Raw genomic sequence first — 18,892 nt, 5'->3', positions numbered from 1 at the left:
ATTGGTGGCACATTATTTTAATTATTGATAATATCCGTCGTGAATTTGAGTTTGTGCAGCAGCATAAGATAAAGATTAGTTAATCAGTTATTACTCAATAGATATTAGTAGATAACACTTAACCTACAGAGAGCGTGATAATACGTGTAACTGTGAGTAGGATCCAACTCCACGCGTGTTCGTTTGACAGCTGTATACTAGTAACTGCTTTCCCAACCGCCCCAACCGGTAACATCCACCGGCCCAACCAGTCATCCTTATCGCTTTTCCACTTTCCCACTTTCTATTTCTCCCAAACCCCACCCCTCCTTCTATCTCCCTTATAAGAATTTTTATTTTCCCTTCTGATGAGACTCACTTTCTTTCTTTAACTTAATAATCGTTCCATGGCATCTTCAAGCAAAGACATGGATCGGGTCAAGGGTCCATGGAGCCCCGAAGAGGACGAAGCGTTACAGAGGCTAGTTCAAGCACATGGTCCCAGAAACTGGTCCTTGATAAGCAAATCGATTCCTGGTCGATCGGGAAAATCGTGCCGTCTACGGTGGTGCAACCAGCTCTCGCCGGAGGTGGAGCATCGTCCCTTCACGCCGGAGGAGGACGACACCATCATTAGAGCGCACTCCCGGTTCGGTAACAAGTGGGCCACCATAGCTCGCCTCCTTAACGGTCGCACCGATAACGCCGTTAAGAATCATTGGAACTCAACTCTCAAGAGAAAATGCTCCGCCGTTAGCTCCGACGATCGTCAACCTCTTAAAAGATCCGCCAGTGTCGGCGCGGGATATTTAAACCCGGATAGCCCGTCAGGCTCCGATTTGAGCGATCCGGGTTTACCCGCTTTGTCGTCGCCATCGGGCTCCGCCCAAGTTCATGTTTCCAGGCCCATTAAGACGCAGTTGGTCGAAACCGCGTCTTCGGCCAACGATCCAGCCACATCTTTGAGTTTATCTTTACCCGGGTTGGAATCCGGGTCCGGGTCGAACCCAGTGACGGTGGCGAAACAAGCGTCACCGGCGGCGGTTCATAACGGCGAGGAGCGTGAGAAGCAGTTGTTTAACGCGGAGTTTTTGAGGGTGATGCAAGAAATGGTTAGAAAAGAGGTGAAGAGTTACATGTCGGAGATTGAACAGAATGGGCTAAGAATGCATACAGAAGCGATTGGAAACGCTGTGGTGAAGCGTATGGGAATTAGCAACGTCGAGTGAAGGAAGAAGAAGACGGTGATGGTGGTGGTGTTACTTCGAGATGCGAATCTGCCAACTGGACATGAATTGAGTAGAGAGAGACGGTGTTTTTTTTCTTCTTTTTTTAGTTTAATTTTTATCTTAATTTTAATTTCCCTTTTCTCAAGGGTAAAAAATAGAAATAATTTTGGCACTGTACAGAACCGCATAGCTGGGATTTCAGAACAGAACGATAATCATTCAAATAGTGCTTTTTGTTAATTTGTTAAATGTCCCAAGTGATGAGCAATTACAATGGTAAATAAAAGTTAGTTATACAAGAATTGTTAGGAATGGGTCGTGAGCAATGGATGTTAGCGGATTGATGTTTATGTTATTGAAATAAAAGGTTAATATTTTGTTTAGGAATTAAAAGAATGAATCGAAAAACCTTAAGAGTGAATAGGGGGAGTTGCTGATAAAGGACACAACGGTTTTTGTTTGTGTTCGTCAAATTGCAGGAAGATCAGGACGGTGGGATGTATGATTGACAGAAGTGGGTCCGGTTGGAATATTTTGTTTTGCGGTGGGAACTTGTTGGGCAAGTGACTGTGTGATGCCAACCAAATTGAGCATGTGGAAAACACGGAACATTGACCTCTAATTTCTAGTCCAACTAATGACAATAGGAAAAAATATTCTTTTTCTTTTAAAAGAAACTTCAAATTTCTTTCAAGAAACATAATAAAATATTTTATTATTATTTTGAGACTAGCATCTTAGAAATTGTTCATGTTCCTTTTTTGTATTTGTTTTTGTTTTGATATTTAATAAAACTTCAAAAAAAAACTTAATTAAAGAATAAACTTCATTTCAACTCCTAAAATATATAAAGTCTGAAAAGCTATGTTTATATCTACAAGAAAGAAAAGAATTAGTAGAATTGGGAAGAATTAGTGGAATTTAATATTTATTTTAAAGTTACCTCCCATCATAAATTAGTGGAGTTTAAGAGTTAGTGGGAAAGGAAAGGAGAGAATTAGTGGAATTTAACCTCTATTTTAAAGTTACTTTCCATCATAAGTCCTTCCAATTTAGATGGTTTTAAAGTTATCTCTTATCATAAGTTTCTCTAATTTGGATAGTTTTTTTCTTTTGCACTCTTTCACTAGTAGGATTCTATTTTTTTTAATATATTAGTTTTTAAAATGAGATTTTTTTAAAATAAATTATAAAAAATAAAATTTTAATTTTAAAAATATTTTTTAGAGAGAGAAAGATTTAATTTTTTGTATTTTTTAAAAAATAAAAAAATATATAAATAAAAGATGTAAAAGACAATAATATTATTTATGATTAAACCCTTTATTACCCTTCCCTCTCAATATTAAACATCTAAATAAGAAAAAAATTTAACTTTCCTTTTTTTCTCTTTTTCTTCCTTCAAACTCTTTCCTTCCATTCCCTTTGAAACATTCAAATGAAACCTAAAGGATGTTAAAAATGACATCGTATAAAGGGTCTAGTTTCATATAGGCAAATTGTAGCCTATAACTCAAACTAAAGACATGGTGATTACTAGCAATTTTGGTTTCTTGCAAGCAAGATGCAGCCTACAATCCGAATAAAGGAGAGTTTTTTGAGTTAGCTCACTCTCACAGGATCGAAATTCTTTGTCTTGGCCATTGTAGCATGTGTCACCCACTCTCATGTGTATTGCTAGTGCATAAGGGGCATATGATGACTTATATGTCATCCTCACCTTCCTTCGACTTATCACTTACAATTGGGTTCCAAACTCAATATTGGCAACTAAACACAAGGGTTTCACTTGTTCCCGTGCATTCAAATTTTTTTAATTCACTTGCTTTGTACATGACAAGAACTACTATGCTTCATTTGATTGAAAGAACAACTCTTTGCTAGTTATGAGGAAAATACATAACTAAGTTCACTTTCCTCTTTTACATACAATGTAATAGTCCCTTATGATGGTGGCATTGCATAGGTCCTTTATTACTTTTATTTTTCACTTTTTTATTTTGTGTGCGTGATTTAGTGCGTGATTGAGTGTTGATGTTTAGAAAACTCACCATTTGTATTTATTACATAGGTTGATTTTGGTCCCTTAAGAGTTTTTAGATTTTTAAATTGTGATTATTTTTTATGTGAAGTATTTGATTTTAATGTGTTTATTTTATTTCTTAATTAATTTGGGCGTACTTTATCATGTGGAATAACATTTATTATAATTCACATCCACCATTAAAGAAAGTTTGTGGAACAAGATGATAGAGGTATGGAGTACGAAGGTAAAAAAGTTGAAGTTTAGCTAGATGATGAAATGTTGGATATCTTTAGTTTCAATCAAGATAGTCAAAATTGATATCCTACTTAGATCAGAAGGGAGAGAAAAATACGTAACTCGTAAGATTGTAAGAACCTACCTAATGTATAAAATTATATTTAAACATATATATGCACACACAAAATAAGATAAATAAAGAATAAATAGTCTTAAATTCATAAAATACGATCACAACTCAAACATTAATGACAATAAATATGTTCTCAAGTCAATTACACATAAAACTCAAAGTAGTATTAAAGTAAAAGAAACTAGTCAAAATGTCCAAGATTTATATTCCTTATTCTAATAAATCATTCAAATTTTGATTATAATAATCATCTTCTATTTGGTCTTCATTTTCTTTATCTCCACTTCCATCAAGGTCATCAGTAAAAGTAAGAATTTCTAAATCATCTAAATTTACAGAATCATCATCAGCATCGTTGGATTCAACTCCAACTTGACCCAAGTGTTAATTTGGATTCAAATCCAAGTCCAATAAGTCATCAACTTCTAAACCATCAGCATTAGACGAACTTTCATTGCCTATAATCCAATGCTCCCTTATGCTCTTGAAGACATTCTAAAGTAAGGTAAGATGTAGAAAAGCGAGTTATGGTTGGTCTCACCAAATTCGTTCCTTTTGTGAAGAATAACAATAAAGAAATTAGGGAAGCCCTTAAGTAAATATAAGTAGTAATTTTTTTTATTTTGAGATTGTCTCTTGATGAATGAGTAACTTCTTCTTCAAATTCTCCAATATCAAATCTATGCAGTGAGCAGCACATGGTGTCCAATATAGTTTCTTTCTTTTCTCCATCAATAATTCACCCACAGCCTTGTAATTTGTTACATTGTCAGTCACAATATGAACCATATTTTCTTCACAAACCTCTTCTACAATGTCATCCATCATTTTAAACAACCTGTCAGCTATTTTAGATACATGAGATGTATCAATTGAAATAAAAAAAATTGTATTCATAGGACTGTTCACTAAAAAATTCAATATAGTTCTATTTTTGTTGGTCCAACCATCTGTCATTATTATGCATCCTATTTTTCTCCATTCTTCTCTTTGTACTTAAATAGATTTCATGGTCAAATTCACATGATATTTCAAAAACTTAACTCTAATTTTATAATAGGAAGGTGGCTTGAATCCAACACCATATTTTGTAATCGATTCCAACATCTTATGAAATTCTTCACTCCTTGCCACATTGAATGGTATGGTATTGTTGTAAAAAAAAAAAAAAGAAGTAATATCTTGACACACTTCCTTTCAAATTCTTTTTGAATATGTTATTGAGAGTGACTTGATTACTTACTCCTCTCTTCTTGAAAATGTTTCCACTATCTTCAACTTCACTCCCTTTTCTTTTCTCATCAGAATCACCACCACCATCACCTTCTACAAGAAGTTCTTTAAGGTTGCTATTTGATTTCTTCATTAATTTCTCTTGTAAGGAAACAACTTGCCACATTTCTTTCCACACTTCATCACTAATCGAAGAGCAAACACCCACATCTTTCTATGTTTTGACCAAATAATATTTTAAATGGTAAACTCCACCACTTATTATTTTTTGACAATAGTTGCATTGTATTTTTTGTGCATCTCCATCCACAGATAATCCATGCTGCCATGCCACATCACTCCTATTTTTAGGAGCATTTTTTGTAAAGAACCAACCACAACTGCACTAACAGAGCAACTCATTGAGCTAGTATAAGTGTGACTAATGGTCGGACTTGCAACTACTCTTCTACTTCCTAGTTGGCCTTTCTAGCTTGTAGGTGTACCTTTTCCACTTGCAGACATCTTCAAACAGGGCAGAAATATCAAAATAGAAGTAGGTAGACAATCCCACTTGAAAAGCACTAAACCAACCCACCACTCAATCACCCCCAAGTCCTGGTTGCGTCCAAAAATGGTGGAGAGAGAGGTGATTTGAAGGAGAAAGGGGTAGAGAACAGATTCACACTGTTGAGGATGAAGAGAAGTGTGCATCACAGGTGGAGAAAAAGGCAATATCAAAGAGAAGAATGAAAAAAATCCTAAAATCTTGGGTTATATAAGTGGGGTAAAAAAAAATAGGGCGGGTCAAACCAGGTTAATCAGGTTTTTTGAAAAAAATAGGGCTCCATCAACTCGTCTAGGATCGCACGTTTCCACGATTTCACGAGGAAGATCATGCAATCTCAACAATCCCAGCAAAACATGCCCTAGCATAATAATAGGAATGATGAACTTAGGAAGATCGTAAAATCATTTGATTTTATGAGTTCAATCGCGATTTTGACTATAGTGGTTTCAATAATTTTTGTCATATATTGAGCTATGATAAAGTGAAGAATGTATTTTGGTTGCATCCTAAGGAGAAGCTACACACAAGATTAAGGATATTGAAAACATATGTTAGTTTGTCAGAGATGATAAGTGCATAAAGGAGAAATAATGGTGAGATACAGATGTACTATAAACACCATATATATAAACTTAAATTTGTTAATCTTGAGTTAGTAGAGCAAGAGAATGCAGAAGTAATAGAAATCTTTGTTTAGAATGGTGAATAAAAGAAGGGTATTTAAAGCAAAAAAAAAAGAAGGAAAAGACCAATTTAAAATGGAGTAAGAAGGAAAATGCAACAGAAGCACAATGGAGCAATAACAAAAACGTGGTTATTGAATAGGACAAGCTTAGAAAATGATGAGTAAGTGTGTAAGGCACAAAAGCACATATATAGGTAATGCTTCTAATGAGAATGGTGATGATGATTTATGTGTATCTAAAGATTGAAAACTCCTATAAACTCTAAAGATGAAGAAGATGCATGTAGCAAAGAGGTTTTTCCACAATTCAATGAAGAGTCAACCTTTGAACATGTGAACTTTGGGATAAAGTTTTTAAACTTGAATGACTTCAAACTTGGGATTAAAGACTACAATATTTAATTAGGAAGAGAAATTACCTTAGTGAAAATGTCAAAGGTAAAACACAAGCATAATACATTTACTTGAGAAATTTATTGTTTATACAATAATAAGACTCATTGCTTTCAAATTTGAGCACAATTGTAGTAAAGTGTTTAAAAATCAAGTCGTAGACCAAACTTAGGTGATAGGGAAGCTAGTAAAAAAAGTTAAGAAAATAAAAGTCTTTGATTAAATGAAGCAAAAGTATTAGGTGCATTTGAATGATAATAAGATATATAGACTTATGTTAAAAGTTAGAAAAATAGTGGAGAGGAGTGAAAAAGAGCAATATGACAGGATATAAAACTATGTTGCAAAGTTATTTAACACTAATTTTGGGTTAACTGTGAAAATGGACATCTTAACTCAATCCAATAAACCTCATAAATTTAGAGAATGTACATATACGTGGGAGGATGTAAACAGGCTTTTAGGAAGGTTGTAGATTATTAATTGGTTTATATTGTATTTTCATTAAGAAGTATTATGGAGGATAATTGCTGTAACTATGGGGCTAAAATGCTAATAATCATATATAAGTAATAACATATGTGATGGTACATGTTAAAAATAAAGATAACTTAAATGGTTTATGATATATTTACACCAAGATCTAAAGAACTATATGAAACATAGATGCAACTTTATTTCTAACATGCAAAAGGTAAATGTACATTGACTAATCTACTTGTTTTATAAAAATTTGAAAGGCTTTTTCAATTGATTTTAAAAAATTTAGAAACTAATTTTCTTGATTACACTCATAGGAGTTTATACCTACTTTGTCGAAGATTATGCTTGTAGCTAATCACAAATTTTATGTATAGCATTTGTTACAAGATTTTATTAAACAATAATCGTCCCCTAATTCAAATATAACATAGTTTTTTTGAAAGTATATGCATAAGTGGCCAAAAGAAGCACAAATGTGAGCATATTTTGTTTGAATGGAGTAAGGTTGACAACATCTATAGCAATAATTATGAGGTATTTAATATTAAGGTGGTAGCATCTAGATCAAGCTTATTATAACTATGTTGAAAGACATTAGAGGTTACATCATGGGTACAATTACATGCAACAAGATAAAACAGTGTTCTCACATGGATACAATACTTCCAATTCAACATAGCAATATAGAAAAAGAAAAAAAAAGATAATGAAAAATGGACTTATATATAGTTATGTGGTGATGATGATGAGCACAATTTTAAAAAGTTAAGTTTTGACCTATTAAGATTATCATCAACTTAGTTCTCAAACTTGTACTTGTTGATTTTGAAAACTAACAAGAAAGATACAAATTGCTAGCAATTAATTTCAATTTCATTTCAATTGGCATGTAACATATACATTCTTGTATGTTATATAGGTATGTCATGAAAATATGCAATAATTTCTATTACATTTAAGAATGAACAACCTAAGGATTATTCTAACAATTGGTTGACTATGATATCATGTAAAACTACATATGACACCTTTGTGCAACATGTGTATGGAATGAAATTTTAGTCAAAGACAAATCAAATTCTACCAATACTTTCACCTATTAGAAAAATGGTTGACAGACAAAAAAAAATAAGAACAAAGAATACAAATGAAAGAGAAAAGAAGAGTAGGTCTCAATATGTGGAGAAAATAGTCATAGTAAGAAAAAATTTCACGTTTACAAAAAACAAAAACAAAAAAAGATTAGAAGACTTCATGGCAACAATCACAACAAGGCAGTGTAATGTAGCATGTACCATTAGTGCAATTGATGATAAACCTACGACTAGTAATAATTAAGAAAAAGACCAATGCATCAAGGCTTAAGTTACAAATTAAGCAAACGTCACAAGAACCTGTTTACCTACAAATGATCCTAATATGCTTGAAGCACAGACTTTTAGTGTAATGTAATTTATGTTCACTCCAACCATTAGGAAACATCAAGATTAGCTTAGTAATTAATATTGTTTTTTGTAAGAAGGATGTAACTTGTTGTTTTTATTATAAGTAACTGCGAAGGGTGTTGTAAGTAAAATACATGTTATGAATGATGTTGATTTTTCATATGAATAGGTAACATTTGTTGTCCCTTTTTAATATTGGTATTTATATGTATATTGTCTCAATTAGCAGCAACATATTACCACTTTACCATAAATGTGAAAATTGTCTAGAATAAGATCTCTTGTACAAACATTAGAACTAGCTAAATGACTTCTTTCATTATTACTCCTAAAGAAATGAGACATTCCCACCGTTAGCCAGGTGAAAAAAAAGACAAAAAAAAATAATTTTGAAGAAAGATGATGATGAAATTTATGGACATAGTGAAAAGAAACAATAATGGGTTCAACCTTGTGTTACGTAGCAAGCAAAAATGCAAGACAAAATCGTTTGTAGTCCACATGGATGTGCCTATATGTCACTTAATGTGACAAATCACCACTTTGTTACCTATTTTAAGGTCTCTTAATGATGGGGCCTAAAGTGGTTGATGTTTGTTAATTTTAAGGACTACATTTTTAAATTTTCAATTGTGAAGACTAACCCTAATTACATTGCATATTTTGGATTTAGTTTCTAAGAAATATTTTGCTAGGATATAGTCCCTAACTTTTAAAATCTAATAAAAATCAGTCCTATCTTCAACTGAGAAGTGATAAACTGAATAACAAAAGTTTAACTTATCACTACCACATCATCTATATATGATGTTGAATATATGTCATCTATTCTTTTCTATCATTTCTCACCTCATTCTCCTAGTTGAACAAAGAAGAATCAAGTGAGACAGTTTACACCACAAAACCATGCACCTTCGCCCTTTCTTTGGCCCCATCCTTGACTCATTCAAAAACTTCCAAAAGCTTCCCATGTTAAAATGAATGTTATATTATGATAAAGATAGAAAAAGTGAAAGAGGTAGTGGAAGTTGGCAGTGTAAGAGACGTTAAAAATATCATGTGATTTATATGATAGTGACAATTCTTATTTTATGATATGAAGAAGAAGTAGCACTCTAGAGAAGACATATATCGCTTGCTTCTAGCTTTTGCAAAGAAGAAGACTAATTGTTGGAGGTTCTTAAATTGTAGAGAAGCTTTATTATTACAATCTCAATTTCTTCAATAAAACTCATTCACTAATTTTCTTCAATAAGAAATAGAATTGAGATAATAATAATAATAATAATAGTCATAATAATAATAATAATAATAATAATAAGCTCAAGCTAACATGAGTTAACAAGTAAGTGGTACATGAGTGAATAAGTCTTTTTAAATTGTTAGAGGTATTTTTTTAAAAATAAAAAATTTAAATATTTAACATATAACTTCGTAATACAAGTTTTCATATATTTATGAGTAAATCCTCCATAAAAAATTATGAAATTTTTCTTTGAATCTTTAAAACTAGTTATATTATATCTTTATATGATTGTATTGATAGCTATTTTTTTATCTTTTTCAAACAAATCTTGTGGCGATTTTAAGAAGATTTGTATTCACATGTATTGATGCATTTTCTATCTAAAATTAAAAATAACTTTTAGATTAATAGAATGTTGAATGTCATTTCAGTTCTTTTAAGGTTCTCTCTGAACCCTATGTATAAACATCATTATAAAAATTATTTTTTGTATTGAGATTATTCAATTTCATTTTAAATCTTTCACATGTCTTTCCTATACTAATCACATCTATTTCGCATAATTTCTACAAATTTCACTCAAACCATATTTTTCTCGCTTAAGCGAAAGTTATATGAAAAAAAAAAGTCATTAGATGAATATTGCTTAAGCAGTTATTAATTTGCTTAAGTCACACAAGATACTCTAATATTCGCTTAAGCGAATAAAAACTAAAGATTGGGTATCATATTTTTACTTAATTCAAATTATTATAGCTTAAGTGAAATTAACTTAACTTAAGCTAAAAGTAATGACTTAAGCAAATATTAACGAAATTTGCATGTTCATTACTATATAAAATCAACTTAAGCAAATATGGTATAGGTTAAGTAAAAATTATAAAGAATGTTTTTTCTTCATTTTGTAGCATTTAATCACATCTCTTTAATCATTATCCATATTCTGATCGAGCTAAAGTTGTTCGTTTCTAAGAAAATCGAGATGAGTATATGATGTTTACAAAATTAATTAATTCGTTTTACAAAAATCACAATTCGAAGTATGACAATGTAAAAAGAGTATAGTCATTTAAGTTATTAGATTTGAGAAACATTTTTGCATGCTATTTAATCTCTTGGACATCCCTTTCAAACTTTTATCGATTAAATTTCAACCACATTCAATGAATCTATTGAACTAGTTGTTATAAGAAAAAAAAAATTCTTGAACTAGCTTCAGAAACAATAATAAAACAAAGTGACTTTGAGAACATAATTGAGTTTTATCTATCGAGGCAAGTTATTTGTTTCTAAGAAAATTGGGATGAATAATGTTGAGTTTACTTCTGTTGCTTTGATGTTCCTATTATTTAGGAAGAATAAGTCATACGTTCCATGATATCAGGGATCACGTCTAGGCATGTAAATGTGATCTTTGTAGTTATTTGTTTTGATGTAGCGGCTTTATATAGTCGTATATTTCTCGTTTTTGAAATACAATAAAACATTTAGTTCTTCTTCTTTTTTCTCGAATATCCAAATATCCAATTTTAATAATTGGTATCAGAGCTCTGCAAGGGGCCTGATAACCTTAAAGAGAGAGGAGGTGTGTTCTATATATACGTGAGCAAAAGTGAGAGGATACTTCCCGTAGCAAATCAAAATGACAGAGTAATTCACGCAACCCTCGATTCCAAAGTTTGATGGCCACTATGATTTTTGGTCCATGACAATGGAAAACTTCCTTCGAAGCAAGGAGTTATGGAGTTTGGTGGAGGATGGTATACCTACGCCTGTGCGTAGCACGGGACCCAACGGTGAGGCACAAAAGAAAGCTCTTGACGAGGCTAAAGTCAAAGACTTGAGAGTAAAAAATTTTCTATTTCAATCCATTAATAGAGAAATTCTCGAGACTATTCTTGACAAAGAAACATCCAAGGCAATTTGGAATTCTTTGAAACAGAAGTATCAAGGTTCTACAAGGGTCAAACGCGCACAACTCCAGGCATTATGAAGATAATTTGAATTGCTCGCCATGAAAGATGGAGAAAAGGTAGATAGCTTTCTTGGACGCACCATGACTGTGGTTAGTAAAATGAAATCAAATGGAGAGACAATGGAGCAAAGCACTGTGGTGAGTAAAATCTTGCACTCTCTCACCCCAAAATTCAATTATGTAGTCTGCCCGATTGAAGAATCAAATGATATCAGCGTCTTAACAATTGATGAGTTGCATGGAAGTCTCCTAGTGCATGAGCAAAGGATGCAAGGGTTACACGAGGAGGAGCAAGTGTTGAAAGCAACCCATGAAGAAATTTCTAGCAGAAACACTCAAGAGGATCGACCTAATAGAGGCAGGGGTCGTGGCGCATTCAGAGGTGGTCGTGGCAGAGGGAGAGGAAAACAATCCTTAAATAAAGCCACTAATGAATGTTTCAAGTGTCACAAATTGGGGCACTTTCAATATGCGTGTCCAGATTGGGAGAAGAAGGCAAATTATGTAGAGGTAGATGAAGAAAACGAGATTTTACTAATGGCTTATAAGGACTTACAAAAACAACATGACCGGCAATAAAGAGTGGTTTCTAAGTCTGGAGGAAGGGCATTGCAGAACAGTGAAGCTTGAGAATGATACTCACATGAAAGTGGACGCTAGAGGTAGTATCAGAATGCAAATTAATGGTATGTCTCAGGTTCTAACTGATGTATATTATATTCCTGATCTGAAAAATAATTTGCTAAGTATAGGGCAACTACAAGAGAAGGGTTTGACCATTCTGATTTCATATGGTACGTGCAAAGTATTTCACTCACAGAAAGAATTGTTTATGAAAACTAACATAAGTGAAAATAGAATGTTCTATGTGACAGCCTCCTTAGTTCCAAAACAGGCTATGTGTTTTCAAACAAAAAGTGCATCAGCAAAAGAAGCTTACTTATGGCATTGTCGGTTCGGACATCTCAATTACAAGATATTAAATACATTGGTTTGTAAGGAGATGGTCGTTGGACTACCAGCATTGGAATTTTCAGTAAAAACATGTACTACATGTTTAACTGGGAAACAGACAAGAAGTCCTTTTCCTAGCAGAAGTACATGGAGAGCATCCAAACAACTGCAGCTGATTCATTTTGATATCTGTGGTCCTATTAAGCCAGCTTCACACAGTGGTAAGAAGTATTTCTTGAGTTTCATTAATGATTTTACTCGTAAAACCTGGGTGTATTTCTTATGTGAAAAATTAGAAGCACTTGCAACGTTTAAGAAGTTTAAAGCTCGCGTTGAGAAGGAGATAGGAACAGACATATCTTGTCTCAGGACAGATAGAGGAGGGCAATTTCTTTCAAATGAATTTGAGGAGTTCTGCCACTCAGAAGGTATACGAAAACAGTTGACCACCTGTTACACTCTCTAACGAAACGGCGTGGCGAAAAGGAAGAACAGGACTATTATGGATGCTGTCTGAGTTGTGTTGCATGAAAAACAGGTTCCCAAGATGTTCTGGCCAGATGCTGTGAAATGGTGTGTGCATATTTAGAATAAAAGTCCAATTGCAGCTGTAGAAAGCAAGATGCGAGCAGGCCTGGAGCGGTGAGAAGCCTGTGGTGGAGTACTTTAAAATCTTTGGTTGCCTAGCACATGCTCATGTACCAGATCAGAAGAGAGCTAAACTAGATGACAAAAGCAAAGCATGTATCTTTCTAGGAGTCAGTGATGAATCAAAGGCCTGGAAACTATATGATTCGATTTCAAAATCGGTCATCATCAGTAGAGATGTGATATTTGAAGAAGAAGAAAGCTGGGATTGGAGTAAATAAAAAACTCAGCAACAGAAACTACACTATGAAGATACAGATGATACAGCAAGAGTGATTAACCAAGAAATTGAAACAACAGCTAATGAGAATGAAGAGGAAGACAACACAGGAGATATATCAGATGAAATATCTCCAAGGAGGGGTGCACGTGTAAGGAGAGCACCAAGATGGTTGGAAGATTATGAAACTGGGGAAGGTATTTTCGAAGAAGACTGCTTAAATGCAATGTTGGTGATGACTGATAGTGACCTAGTCACTTTCAAAGAAGCTGTGAAGAGTACACATTGGAGAGAGGCAATGTTGAGTGAAATAGAAGCAATAGAAAGGAATCACACATGGGAACTCGCTATATTACCAAATGGAGTCACACTAATTGGAGTTAAGTGGGTGTTTAAAACAAAATTGGATGCTAATGGGCAAGTGGAGAACTACAAAACAAGGTTGGTAGCAAAAGGATATGCACAGAGGCATAGGATTGATTATACCGAAGTCTTTGCACTAGTTGCTCGACTTGACACTGTACAAGTAATATTGGCCACAACTGCTCAATATAGCTGGACAGTTTTTCAGCTTGATGTAAAGAGTGCCTTTCTACATGGGGAACTCAAGGAAGCTGTGTATGTCCTACAGCCCGAAGGATTTCAAAAAAAGGAGAAGAAGAGAAGGTTTATCGGCTGAAGAAGGCATTGTATGGCCTCAAACAGGCACCACGGGCCTGGTACAACAAAATTGAAGCCTACTTTGCACAGGAACAATTCGAAAAGTGTTCTAGTGAACACACACTGTTCACTAAGTCACAAGGAGGTAAAATAATAATAGTCAGTCTTTATGTTGATGATTTAATATTCACAGGCAATGATCGAAGCATGTGTAATGAGTTTAAGCATTCTATGATTTTGCATTTTGATATGACTGATTTGGGTATGATGAGTCATTTCCTTGGCATGGAAGTCAAGCAGAGCCCAAACGGCACATTTATCTGTCAAAGAAGATATGCACAGGAGGTATTGTCGAGATTTGGAATGTTGGATTGTAATGTTGTGAAAAATCCTATGGTTCCAGGAACGAGATTGTCAACAGACAAAGAAGGAGTGAAAGTTGAGGAAACGCTATTTAAACAATTAGTTGGAAGTTTGATGTATTTAACAGTTACAAGACCTGATTTGACGTATACAGTGAGTTTAATAAGTAGATTCAGGACCAGTCCTACTACAACACATTGGCTTGCTACAAAAAGAATCTTAAGGTATGTCAAAGGCACAATCAATTTTGGCATTTGGTACAAAAAAGGAATTGATAGTCTAAAACTACTAGCCTTTACAGACAACGATTATGCTGGAGATTTGAATGATCGAAGGAGCATGTTGGGTTTTGTGTTCATGATGGGAACGGGTGCAGTATCTTGGGCATCTAAGAAACAAACTGTGGTTGCATTGTCCACAACCGAGGCTGAATACATGGCAGCAGCCCTATGTGCTTGCCAATGTGTTTGGCTTGGAAGGATACTTAAGAAGATTGGAGTTAAAGACGAGTCTAAAATTGCAATTATGTGTGATAACAATTCTGCTATACAACTATCTAAGCATCCAGTGTTCCATGGAAAAAGAAAATACATTGATGTGAGATTCCACTTTCTTCGGGATTTGGTTAATAACAGGGTAGTTCAACTCAATTTTTGTAACTCCCAGGAGTAGCTTGCTAATATCATGACGAAACCCTTAAAGCTGGAGCAGTTTGATAAATTACGGATTATGCTTGGAGTAACTAGTATGGAAGCATTAGTTTAAGGGAGGGAATGTTGGGTTTATTGCTTTGTTTTGTTATTCTGTTGCTTTGATGTTCCTATTATTTAGGAAGAATAAGTCATACGTTCCATGATATCAGGGATCACGTCTAGGCATGTAAATGTGATCTTTGCAGTTATTTGTTTTGATGTAGCGGCTTTATATAGTTATATATTTTTCGTTTTTGAAATACAATAAAACATTCAGTTCTTTTTCTTTTCTCTCGAATATCCAGATATCCAATTTTAACATAGATGATGTTTACAAAATTAATTGATTCATTTTGCAAAAATCACAATTCAAAGTATGACAATGTATAAAGAGTATGGTTATTTAGGTTGTTAGATTTGAGAAACATTTTTGCATGTTATTTAAGAGAAAAAAATAATGATGAATTGAACAAAATTTCTACAATGTTATTCCAAGTGAGGATTATTTGATTTCATTTGATCTCTTGGACATCCCTTTCAAACTTTTATCACTTAAATTTCAACCACATTCAATGAACCTGTTGAATTAGTTGTTAGAAATTAAAAAAAAAAATTCTTAAACTAGCTTAAAAAACAATGATAAAACAAAGTAACTTTGAGAGAACATGATTAAGTTTTATGTAAAAAAAATAAAACTTACATTCGTAATTGTTACAACTATATTTTTAAAAAATATTTACTTTAAACAAATATTTTTAAAGATCTATTTTAAATATATAATAGTTAGAAATTCTTAACCTACAAAATTTATTAAGAATTATTTTATAAATACTATAATTTTTAAAATTTATTATAACAGGTCATTAACTAACTTATTAATGAATCATATAATATACTTACTCAAATTAACCGTCACAATAATAATAATAATAATAATAATAATAATAATAATAATAATAATAATAATAAATTAGATATGAAAAATAAAAGGAGAGAGCATAGACATGTATTCTTAAAAAAATTTAGAGCCATTAAAAAATTTAATATTCTCTACAAACTTATTAGAAAATATGAGACTTTTAAAAAAAAATAAAAATGAAAGAGCCAACAAAATAAAAAAGTTAGAGAGTAAGAGTAAATTCTTTCTATCTGTTTTTGTTTTGTTTTTCAAGCACAATAACATGTAAAAAGAGTTTTTCTTCTTTTAGAATTTTTGAATCAAAATCAAATTTTTTAAAAAATAAAAATAAAATAAATTTTATTCATTATTATTAAACTAATAATCTCCTAAAATTCACTCCATCTTTTAAGTTATTTTGTTTCAAGATTTCATATAACCTAAAAAAATTTTAAAAATGATCACTGTATCTTTTTGATTGGTCATTTTTTAAATTTTATATCTTTCAAATTTTAAGCAAATCTAACCTTCACTCCAAAATAATTTTTTTAATTTGTATTTTCTATTCTAAAATAAAAAAAATAATATCTTTTAAATATTTTAAATTTTAAAAGACCAAAAAAATAATATAAAACTTTCTTTCTTTTTCTAAAAATAAAAAATTTACTTTTTCTTAACATAATTTGAAATGAAAAATATCAAAATAAATTTTTAAAATATATTTAATTTATCCCAAAAATAAAAAAGATTATTTATTTAATTGAAATTTAAAATAAAAAATATTGTTCTCATTTTAGATGTGTTTTTTTATTTAAAATAAATAATTTTTTGATAAATTATCCCTTGTTTTAAGATTTGAAATTATAAAAAATTAAACTATTTTCTTTTATAGTAAGATAAATATTTTTAATTAAATTTTTTCAAGATATTCTTTAATAAATTTATCTTCTCTTTTCCTTCTTATATGCGTGGCTGGTGATGTCGCTAGTTATTTCAAAGCATTAATTAACTTTATGTTAGTTAAAAATTTATAATTGATTGATTTTGTGTCAGTAAATATAATTAACACATTATTTTACACTTACCATATTCTATTTAATTTTATCCAAATGTAAACATTGATTAAGAAATTAAATTATTTTCACTTCAAGGTATTATAAAGTTTCCATGTTTTTACTTTAAGGTCTGGGCATTCATGCTCTTACCTTTTCTATGTTTGATAGAATAGGATAGCACTTACATAGCTAATATTTTACTTTAAAATGTAGATTTGATATTGAGACAATTCATTGATAAAAGTTCTTGGTAGTTTTGTTCTTTTTTACTTTGCACAAGGTAAATCTTTAAAAAAAAAGCAATTATTTTATTGTTAAACTTTTTAGTACAAACAAACAGTCATTAATTTTTGAATGGATTGTTATTGTGTACCTTGGTTTTAGGCTAACAAAGATCAATTTGGGACTGAATACAAAACCATTTAAGTAGATTCTTTCGGTTTAGTGTAGAAAAGTTCAATACAAAACCTTTTTAATACATATTTATTATTTTTTAATATATATATTCTTTAAATAAAGAAAGAAAAACAAAATTTAATATTAGGCTAAAAGGACTCTTTTTATGTGCAAAACTAGGTGTTATGTTAAGCTTTTGACCATGTAGCAATTCAATCTCATACACGTCACCTTTTTCCTATCTAGATGCAAGCATCTGCATTGCAAGCATTCGGGAATAGAAATCAATTATAATTGATATTTTTTTTCAACAACCAATCATAATTGATCAAGCTGGCACCAGTATTGTATTGGGCCTTGTGCAGCACAGATCAGTAGGCAAGCTCATCACATTGGGCCAGCTGCAAAATGAGTGAATGAAAGGAAAAGTTTATTTTGACCGAAAGAAAATGAAAAAAGGTTTATCAAATAGAAAAACGAAAATCAATTGAAATACATTTTTTAATATAAAATAAGATTATTTCTTATTCTTGTATAAAAAAAATTTCATTATAATATATGTATAATTTTGTGTTATTTAAATTTTTAGTATAATTTACACGGTAAAAAGTATACATATGAATATATTAATATTCAAGTTACAATGTGAAGAATTTATAAAAGTGCATAAAATGAATAATTAAATTAAATTATTTTTTATTCAATAATAAATTTTTATTTATAGACAATATTTCAAGATCTTATGACATTTTCTTTAAAATAGTACTTATTAATTTTTATTTACTCTGTATTGTGAGTACTTTAATTTTTAAATATTTATAATTAATTTCATTAAAATTTTATTCAGATTTTTGTATGAAGCATATATTCTGAACTATTTTTTCATTCATTCAATCTAATTTGTGTTTAATGATGATTTTTATCGTGATATAGGCATAAACTTATAATAAATTTGTACAAGTGATAAAAAAATGTAAAAGTAATTGATTGAGTTTAAAAATATTTTAAATTTTTTTATTAAAAAAGAATTAAGATATGGCCCCAGATTTAGCCTCTTTAATATATTATTATTTTTATTTATTTTAGTTTGTCTCTCCTTCATTTACTGTAACTTTTTTTTAAACATTTATCAAGTTATTTGAGATTATAAATAATTTTTAACCGGTGATAAAATTTTTCATAAGTCTATTATTGGTTTATTATTATTATTATTATTATTATTATTATTATTATTATTATTGAAGCAATTAGATCACACTTAGATTATTTTTATTCATTTTATAGAGAGTTGTATATTTTAAAAGATGTGTGTTGAAAAAAAGTAAAAGTTACAAGAAGAAATTATATTGCACCCGTTCATCCAAAAAGTAACCTGAATGATTGAAAAAAGAA

The 18,892-nt window shown here is 31.3% G+C and overlaps 2 protein-coding genes across 2 annotated transcripts; both read left to right on the top strand.

The window, feature by feature from the left end:
- The first annotated feature begins 322 nt into the window (after positions 1-322).
- Positions 323-1,577, top strand: LOC113847004 (transcription factor MYB73-like). The gene has a single exon (XM_027475821.1). The coding sequence runs from the start codon at positions 387-389 to the stop codon at positions 1,206-1,208; it is 822 nt and encodes a 273-aa protein (XP_027331622.1). The 5' UTR covers positions 323-386; the 3' UTR covers positions 1,209-1,577.
- Positions 1,578-14,303: 12,726 nt separating this feature from the next.
- LOC113874130 (uncharacterized mitochondrial protein AtMg00810-like) lies at positions 14,304-15,131 on the top strand. The gene has a single exon (XM_027512351.1). The coding sequence runs from the start codon at positions 14,304-14,306 to the stop codon at positions 15,129-15,131; it is 828 nt and encodes a 275-aa protein (XP_027368152.1).
- Positions 15,132-18,892: the final 3,761 nt, after the last annotated feature.

The sequence above is a fragment of the Abrus precatorius genome, unplaced genomic scaffold (assembly GCF_003935025.1).
Source record: "Abrus precatorius isolate BTA unplaced genomic scaffold, Abrus_2018 Scaffold8, whole genome shotgun sequence".
Lineage (NCBI taxonomy): Eukaryota > Viridiplantae > Streptophyta > Magnoliopsida > Fabales > Fabaceae > Abrus > Abrus precatorius.
The sequence above is the reverse complement of the archived record's forward strand: the minus strand, read 5'-3'. Positions and strand labels throughout refer to the sequence as shown.